General features: G+C 40.2%; 1 protein-coding gene across 5 annotated transcripts; it reads left to right on the forward strand.

Moving 5' to 3' along the window:
• Positions 1-540: 540 nt before the first annotated feature.
• ARL14EP (ADP ribosylation factor like GTPase 14 effector protein) lies at positions 541-9,025 on the forward strand. 5 transcript variants are annotated; one of them, XM_064512890.1, is made up of 5 exons: positions 541-692; positions 4,179-4,489; positions 4,746-5,252; positions 6,280-6,410; positions 8,323-9,025. In XM_064512890.1, exons 3-5 carry the CDS (start codon positions 4,830-4,832, stop codon positions 8,549-8,551), a joined length of 783 nt encoding a protein of 260 aa, XP_064368960.1. In that variant the 5' UTR covers positions 541-692; positions 4,179-4,489; positions 4,746-4,829; the 3' UTR covers positions 8,552-9,025. The 5 variants fall into 5 exon arrangements, with proteins under 5 accessions (XP_064368960.1, XP_025978000.1, XP_025978008.1 ...); XM_064512891.1 differs by lacking the exon at positions 541-692 and adding an exon at positions 699-822; XM_026122215.2 differs by lacking the exon at positions 4,179-4,489 and having other exon boundaries at positions 542-692.
• Positions 9,026-9,478: the final 453 nt, after the last annotated feature.

The raw sequence follows: 9,478 nt of genomic DNA on the forward strand, positions 1-9,478 counted from the left end.
CAGGCTAAATCCTGCCCTCGAAGTACTGCTGTCAGCACACAGCACTGTACCACAGCTGCTTTAAGTGTCACTTGAGCATTACCTGGGCAAATTCTGTTTCTAATTCACCAGGTCAAGGCATGAAATCATGAGCCGCGATAACCAAAACAGCCCCTCAACTCAAGGGTGACGTCTCCTGGAGAACAGCAACGTCTTTTCCCCACAGCACCAGGCAGAGGCCGCCGCATTTCCCTCCGTCTCTCCCAGCTCTCTCGGCCCGGCAGCCCCTGCCCGCACCCAGGGCCAACGACGCCCCAAGTGAGCCTCGCTCGCGGCCGTGACTAACGCAGACCAGCACCGCCGCGAGCCGCCACCCCAACGACCGTTAGCAGGGGGGGAGGTGGGAGGTGGGAGGGTGGAAGCTTCGCGCCGCGACACGCACCGCCCACAAGGTGGGCAACGGGCGCGTGACTCCTCACACCTGCCCGCCGGCAGCGGGGACCGGGCAGCGCATGCGCAGCGCGCCCAACCAGCCGGCGCGTCACGTGAGAAGCCACGCGCGCGGGCCGGCGGAAAGCGCGGAGGCTTTTGGTCACGTGACCTCCTCCTCCTCTTCTCCCCCTCCGCCCCCCTTTCAGGACGAGAGCTGTTGTTTTTCCCCTTCCCAACAGGAAGCGCCCCTCCAGGCTACTCGGTGGTCCTGCTGCTCTATGGTGAGCTGGAGGTCACGGGGGACCGAGGGGGCGGTTAATGGCCGCTACGAGCAGCGGCACCACGGTTGGGGCAGCGCGAAAGTCAGGCGCCGGGGTCCCGGGACAAAGGCGAAGAAAAGGCCCCAGCGAGGTAGCGGAGGAGACGGGAGAGGCCCCAGAGGCGCGGGGCGCGCGCGAGGCGGCCGTTGGCGGCCGTTGGCGGTGGGGGAGGGGCTGCCGGGGCCGTGTGGAGCCGGCGGGCAGGCGCCGCCTTACCGGGCCCTGCGCCGCGCAGCCGCCTGGCCGGGCCGGCGGCCTTCTCCGGGCGCCGGGGAAGGCCGGCGCTCTACAGAGCGCTTCCCGGTACCGCGCCGGGCTCGGCCTGCCCCCGGCCCGCCTCGGCGGCGGGCTGTCTCGGGGCTTGCCTCACCGCGCTGCTGTGCCCAGCTGGCCTGGCGAAGCGATTAGCCTTCTTCTAAAAACAAGCAAATAGGTGAGCTTTTCTCTGGGCTGATGCGTAGTTCTCAACGCACAGAGCTGGTTAGGTGGCTGTCAACACACAGAGCTGGCTAGTTGCTGTCAGCGTTTGGATGCGAGTCTGTCGCCCAGCAGTACTACGTTACTGCTGCACAGCAAGTGTAATGTGCTTAGACGTGGGGTCACAGACTGCTCTTTCCTTTCGACTCCTTATAACACAGAGCTGCTAGTCTAAACCATATTTCCTACCTCTCTTGTTTCCACTTACAATGAGAGACTAGGGAACCCTTGTTGAACCAGTGCAAGTGCTTTGCACTACTGATCTTCATTGCTTTCCTCTGCTTTAGTTTGTTGTGTTCTGTGCAATAAACACTAATTCAGGTTTTCACAGGGGTGAGTATAGGTCTCTGTTAGAGAAATTGTTTTTTAAAGCTCTCCCCTTTCCACTAAAGAGAGTTCAGAGGTAAAAAGCTGCGTATTCCCACCAAACAGAAGGGGGAAGAAATGTATATGGGGCTTTGCTTCTGCCAAGGATTCTTACAAATCAAGTGAGCAAGATGCTTAATTTGATCCACTTGAGATGTGCTTTCTCAGAGTTTAATACATCTGTATTTCAGGTATTGCAGTCATCTGTCAAAACAGATGCTTGCCAAGGATAGCAGTTTATTAACTTATGTCCTCTATAAAATAGAAAATAATAATTATCAGGTTTTGACTAGAATGTCTTCCATGAATTCAGACTTCTAATGCATCTGCAAGTTTGGAAAATTTACATCATCACTTTTATATTTATCTAGTATACTTTTTCCACTTCACCTGCCAGAGCAGGAATCAGAAGTACACATTCGTTTGTTTCATCCTCTGAAGTAAGTTTAGTGCATAGCCTACAATAGACTTACCTGAGTCAAGTTATGTGGTATTAACCAACAATGGTTTTAGGTTTAAATGTACCTAATTATGCTGAATGAAAAAGTATTTGTGTATTCCACTTACCCAGGTCTTATTTGAAAATTAGCTTATGAAGAGCAAGATTAAAATAACTAATACTTTTTTTCTTTTTTTTAAGAATAAGGATAAAGCAACTTATTTAAAGAATTTAGTGTCTTGTCAGGGTTGAAAATGCAATATACAGTTGCCCTTAATTCTTATAGGCAAAGCCTTTTCTATCATAAACCTTTAGACATGAGGCATATTAAGCATTATATTCTCCACAGACATAACGCAATCCTCAAGAGTATTAATGGGACATTAATGCTGTTTTTATGCTCTTTCTAAAGAACTTTTTAAAAACAGTTGCTGATGAAAACAAAATATAAACTCAGGTGTATCGTGCTTTGGTCTTACAGAATTTCAGTTATCTTATTGTGCAAGGCAGACTAGTTTACTTTGGGCACTCAATGGAAAAATTTCCATTCATAAAAGAAATGAAAAACAGGCACACTAATATAGTAAAATTTGTGATTTGAGTTTAAAAACCATTTTTCATGTGAAGTGTTCCACAATGTGACATTTTAGAGTTAGAAAACAAATTTTATAAAATGACAGAATCCAGTGAGGCATACCTGTCTATTTAAATAGACATTTAATGGTAAGGTTCTTAGGCTTTTATGTGAAGCAGGTATTCTTAAAACTCCTATGACATCTGTATTTTAGCCCTTCTGCTGCAGTTTTCTGTCATCTTTCATGCAGATCAGAAGAGCTAGGTACAAGAAAGATCTTTAACTGACTTATATTACAGAATTTTAGGTAAAAGTTCAGATAATGTAGTAATTTAGGATTATACTAGTTGTAGTCCTCAAAAATATAGGATTTCTTTTTTTACCTTAGAAATCAGTTGGAATACCAGTTTTTCAATTTCGAGATAATTTGCAGAAGCCAGAACTATATTTGCTTTATTTTCAAAATGAAATACACCCCCTTTTTTGCAACTTAGGTGTTCATAACATTGTGGCCTCCACATCTAGCACTCTTAGTGCGTCTATGAACCCTGCTTTTAAAACTGGAAGTTGGAGCATTCTTAACAATAAGCTGAGACAAGTTGTTTAGAAATATTTGTTCAGTTATATTCAGTTCTGTCATGAATCAAATATAATTTTATACCTTAAAACAAGGTTACCAATCTGAGTATAGCCCAGCATATCTTTTATACTTGGAATAGTTACATTACTAGACAATACTAAGTTCTATGGAAGACCTTTTAACTTGTCCATAAAATTTAATATAGGGAAATGTGTTATGTAATTGCTTCAAATGTATGCATTTAGTTCAGGAAAACTAAAGCATTACAATCAAGGGGATATCTGCTGCAAAAACGCTCCGAGCAATGTCTTTTCAGAGTATTTTAAAGGCCTATTAACTTCCATTATTCTGTGTTAAGCTTTTGCACTAAAGCTGCTGTATTCATATTTCTGTGTGTAGGATAAATCTGCACATTTCAATCTCATGTCATTAGATTGTGTACTGCTATTTGCTTTCGTTTATGGAAAGTAGCATTCCAGAATCTCTCTTTCCATTATGCCACTGGATGATGTTTGTATTGATCAAAAAACCGCATTACTCTGTCCAGTGGTTAGCACAAATGGCTATGCATTTTAATTTGTCTGATTTTATCTTTGCAGAGTGGTTTGTAGGTGAACCTTGTAAAATCTCAGTTAGGTTATGTTCATTTAGGTTAGGGTTCTTGGGTGTTCTGGAAGCAAATGAATTCTTTCATTTCTCTTGGTAGAAATTTCTTTGCTGTCATAAAAAATAGCAAAGATTGGCTCAGATCTGATGTTTTAGGGCCATCATTAGATTTACAGCAAGCTTTGGCATGGGTGTGAGACCACTCTTTGGTAATTGTATTAATGTTTAAATGACTGCCCAGCATTTACATGAGGCAGGCATAGCAATCTGTTGGAGGGAGCTGCATGCCTAAGGCCATATGACCAGAACATCTGCACATGTCTAGAAGTACTAATCTTTGTGTATACTGCAGGCTGATGTTTCTTGAAAAGAATCAGGTTGATTCTGTATATTCTTTGCTCCCAGGAAGAACAGGGGGAAGAGCACATGCGAAAGAGCTGTTGGATGTAAATTAGTACCATCAAACAACCTGTGCAGCCTAGCTTCAGCAGCTTCCTTTCCTAGGAGCTATTTGGAAACAGGATGGATGACTTGTTCAGCTAGCAGTAGCGTCCTCCTGTGGGCCATCTTTGTCAACCTCTTTGACTGCCTGGGATTGAGACTTGCCTCACTCACATGCCAAAAGAGGTTCTTTCCTGAAAGTTGATGACCAGAGCAGGCTGCTGTCCAGACAAGTCATCCAACTCATACCTTGTTTCCAAATTGCCTTTGAGAAGGTAATACTACTACTGGCATGAATGTTTTCAGTTGATACATATTATAGCTTAAAAAAAATATCCTCTGAAAGGAGTATAAGGTGCATGATTTAATTACAGAATTAAATTTAATGCATTTTTAGTCATAATATACTATAGCCTCCTAGTCTTGTTATAATTTCTTTAAATTATTTTTAAAAATACTTAAACTTAGTCTGTCAAGCTTGCAGATAAAGGCTTGCAGCACAAATCTGATTGATGTTAATGCTTTCTCTAGGGTGATATTCATAGAAGCTACTGAAGACTACATAGAATTCATTTTAGGCAAAATAAGTGAAATAAGTTGTTTTGATCAAGTAAAATGGATCCTTGTTCAGTTGGAATTCAGCTTCAAGCTACCAACGAATGTCATAAAACCTACTATACCCGTCACACTGGTTTCAAGACTAAGCAAGATATATCTTCATCTGACCTATTGTTACTTCAGCTTAGGACTGGAATGACCCTTTCAGAGAACAATACAATCTGCTTCCATCATGCAAAAATTTACATTGAAAGATTTGAAGACTTGCAAAAATCATGCTGTGATCCCTTTAATATACACAGAAAACTATCAAAGAAAAACTTACGTGCAATTGACTTAGATGATGCAACTTTTCTAAGTGCCAAGTTTGGAAGGCAGTTTGTACCGGGCTGGAAGCTTTGTCCCAAATGTATGCAGATAATAAATGGAAGCGTGGATGTTGAATCTGAAGATCGCCAAAGAAGAAAACTTGATTCAGACGTATGTATATGGATCTGTTTTTCATTCCCTCTAAATTCTATCAGCTATTGGAATTGGTCTTCATTTAAGTTCTACATAAATGAATTTTTTTTTTGGTAGAAATATGAAAGAGTGTAACCTTTTAAATGTCTTTTTAAAAACTCACTGTATTTAAACTTTTATTTGAGAGAATGTTCAGTGGAATGTGTGCATGCACTTTGAAAAGGTGCTCAACTTTTTACCTTAAAAAAAATCCTTTTCCCTAATTAAATAATATGGTCTTTTTAATTCAAGTGATGGTACTAGGATGATTTACTCCTCTAAGTTGATGTAAATACCAGACTGCTACCTAGTATTTATTTAAACCTGTTTTTCAGGCCTAGCAAAAGACAAGCTTGTTTTCTTAAAACTGAACACTGCAAAGATTGCTTCTAAGGGTGCAAAGATACACTGCTGTCTTGGTCTCTTCGGTTTAGAAATACACTGTCTCTAGCAATTCATGACCAAGTAAACCTGCACTGAGGTGAATTAAATGTACTCTGTTGTGGTGTCTGAGCTGTGAAGGCCATGGCCTTTGTTCAGGGGCGGTAATGAACTGGCGTGGGAGGGAAATTCTTTAAGTGCTGAGTTTGGAATACAGTTTGTACGTTGTTGGGAGCTTTGTATGCAGATAACTGACAGAAGTGCAGGCAATCAAATTAACAAAAGCTTATACATATATACCCTGAAGCAAAACAAAACTGCAATCTAGAAGCAACTACCCTTTCAGCCCAGAAGCAGCCACATTAATTTTTTAGATGACATGTCAGCATGATTTGGAGACTCATAGTGTATGAAGCTGAAATTTGAAAGCATGAATTCATTACAGCTGCTACTGTAAAGCTTGTACTGTTGGTTTCCGAGACCTAAATTGTTCCTGCTAAAAAATTCAGTGCCGAGTTGAGGTCAGCAATTTACCGAAGTTGTTCCAAAACCTGGTTTCATGGGCCATTTTCTTGTGATGTAGGTTGGTGTTCATGTTCAAATGAGATTTTCTGTTTCTGTTCAGGGGCGTACAGCTAAGGCTTTGAAGTCTCTGCAGTTTGCTAATCCAGGACGACAGACTGAGTTCACTCCTGAGACCAGTAAAAGGGAAAAAAGAAGACTGCAAACAAAAAGTACATCATTTAATTCAGACAGGTGGGCTACTTCCAGTATTTATGTTACTGTCTTTCTTATCTTTCGCTTCAAGATGAAGTAGCCTTGACAGTCAGTGTCCCTATAAGACTAACATTTTCTGTATGGAAGGTATTTTGCTTATATGGTTTTGGTTTGGTTTTTTGAAAAACAGCAGTGATTTGACTAAGCTGCTGTTACGACTCACTTGCATTGTTGAGGTAAACAAAACAGAGGGTAAAACAAAATACTTTCCATATTTCAACCAATTAAAATAAGAGCAAGTATTTGGTAAGATGTGGCAATACTACACAGTAGACTATAGATGAAGCTATCAATTTATATGTTAACTAAAAATCTAATAATAATTAAACTTGAATACAGTAAGATCAAGTTAGTTTCTAATGAGCCTTGCCACAGTAATTCCTATGTATCTGCCCTTAATATCAGGCTCTAGTACAATAATGCAATTATCTTTCCCTGTTTTCCTGCCTCTGTCTATCTCTGTATCCCGTATGTTTGATAACATGCAGAAATGCTGTTTTGAACGAACACATACAGGGCCAGATCCTGAAGTCCATCATATTTTATTCATTTCTTTCTCAAGTTACACTCTTACTGAAGTCAATAGAAGTTAAAACTGATTGAGAACTCTGTAAAAACTGAATAAATAACTGATTTTTGGTGCACTGTTCATTCTACTTTACATTATCAGGTACCACTTACTGATAAGTCAGATGCAGTAAGAATCACAGAATGTAAGATCAAAGTAGAGTAAACTTAATATTGATGGGAGTTGTCATCTTTCAGTAAACTTGGGAACAACAGTGTATAAGTTAGGGTGAACCTTACCTTCTTTAAAAGGAAGTTAATGAACTGTTCTCTACCATGCTGGACAGGGCTGGATGACAAGTTAAAGCTTCTCATGTGGCTGACTTCAAAGTCAGGCATCCAACACAGAAGAGGGGTTTATGCTGCTGAGTTTTGTGTCATTTTCCAATCAAGTTTTGGACCAACTTGATGTTATTCAAATTTGAGAGGGATAGAAATCTCAGTTGTAACTAGTCCTACAACTTACGTAAAATCATGCAAGAAAGATGATATTAATTCCTTTCTCCCGCTCTCCACCTGAAGTTTAACCTTACCAGACAGAAACCAGACAGCACTATCTGAGCTGTTCGCAAAACTGCTTATCCCTTCCCCTTCCGTTTCTTTCTTCTAGTCAATATGGACACAAGTTGCAACGAGGGAAATTCTGGTAAGATGTCAGGAAAACTTTTTTTTAGAATGCATCTATTTAAACGCTGGATCAAAGCTGTTGCGGAACCTCTGATGTTAGAGCTATTCAGAACTTGGTAAGGCCCCAAACAACCTAATCCAAGTTGGCCTGACTTTGAGCAGAGGGTCAGACAAGACTACTTCCAGAGGTCCCTTCTAACCAGAATTTTTCCATGATTCTGTAGTTTAACAGAGCTGTAACAGATGAGCAATGAGTAAAGCATAAAGAATATTTTTTAGTTATCATTTGCACCCTGAATGATTCTACATAGCCTTCTTTGAATTGTAACTATACATGTTACAAGAGATGAAACTAAATAAAGGCAGATTCTCACATCATCTGAAAGGTAATGTAGAGTTAAGTTTACATCATAACTAAGAAGAATATTCAAAAATGGTTGGATAAATAAGTGATCGTACTATTGAAAAAAACTAAAACCTTCCCATTCTTGAAGTGAGTTCAAAAGCACTACAATAGTAAAGATATGATTTAGGAGGGGGAATGGTTGTTGCATATAGTAACATATGTACGTCTTTCAGATTAAGTGTTAAAATTAACACCTGAAAAAAGGAAACTTCTATCTACAGTTGTTAACAGCTTCATATCAAAATAGATGGATTTTTAACGTGGAAATAACTGTTGTTTTTCATTATGCAGGCAAGTTATACCAGCAAAGAGTAAAGTCTATGATAGCCAGGGACTGCTCCTTTACAGTGGAATGGACCTCTGTGATTGTCTTGATGAAGATTGCCTGGGATGTTTCTATGCTTGCCCCAAGTGTGGCTCCAACAAGTGTGGAGCTGAATGTCGCTGTGACCGCAAGTGGCTATATGAACAAATTGAGATAGAAGGAGGAGAAATCATTCGCAATAAGCATGTGGGTTAGTGCATATATGCATTATTTACCCTGATCATATATTCCATGCTTTGATTAAACACAGCACATTCGTCGCTTAGAGCTTAAAGCCATTGGAATTTATCATGATCCGTATGATCAATGCTCTCACTTTCATATTCATTTTCAGTATGATTACGGAAGTTTTCGTTATCATACTGATATCTTGTCACACCTCATTCTGTCTTGTAGTCGGTCTTGTTAGTCATATGAATAAGTTCTCATTGAACAGTCTTGCATTATATTGAAGTATAAGGTGCTAAATTCTTATGTGACATTCTTAGCTACTAACCTCATTTCGTAGAGTGTTTTGTAGAGCGTACCATCTCTGTGCATCCCTTATTTATCCCTCTCTGTTTCAGGATCTCATGGTTTTGATTGTTTTCTTTATGTGAAACACTCTTCTGTGTTGTAAATTCTCAGTGAAATTATATACAGTATTAATAAAGTTTTCTTCAGTATTAATAGTGAATGCTGTATTTCTATAGAGTATGCTAGCTACATCTGATAAATCCAATCTACGTTACTTACTGGATTCAGAGGTATTTAGGAGTTCAGATCCCGTCCAAGTTACTGAGATTTAGGATCAAGTTATCAACAGGAATTCAAGCCTCACGGTTAAAGTGTTACTGAATTGTCAAGGCATTGAGAAATATTTCCAAGTATTTCACTATGGTACTGTGTTTAGCTGGATTCTGCATAACACAATTGATATATTTGTAATTGGTCTGTAATTGGACTGGAACTTCAACAGTCCTGTCCCCTTTTTTCTTTTTGCTTGTTTTTAAGGTAAGGGTTTCCATGCAGCTGAAAAGAATTCAGGTGTCTGTTCCCAAGCTAAGGCTATCAAGACTGGTACAAAAAACAGTTGAGTTGAAATTATTTTGGTTAATACAATATTCATCCTGGGAAAATTAA

The sequence above is a fragment of the Dromaius novaehollandiae genome, chromosome 5 (assembly GCF_036370855.1).
Source record: "Dromaius novaehollandiae isolate bDroNov1 chromosome 5, bDroNov1.hap1, whole genome shotgun sequence".
Lineage (NCBI taxonomy): Eukaryota > Metazoa > Chordata > Aves > Casuariiformes > Dromaiidae > Dromaius > Dromaius novaehollandiae.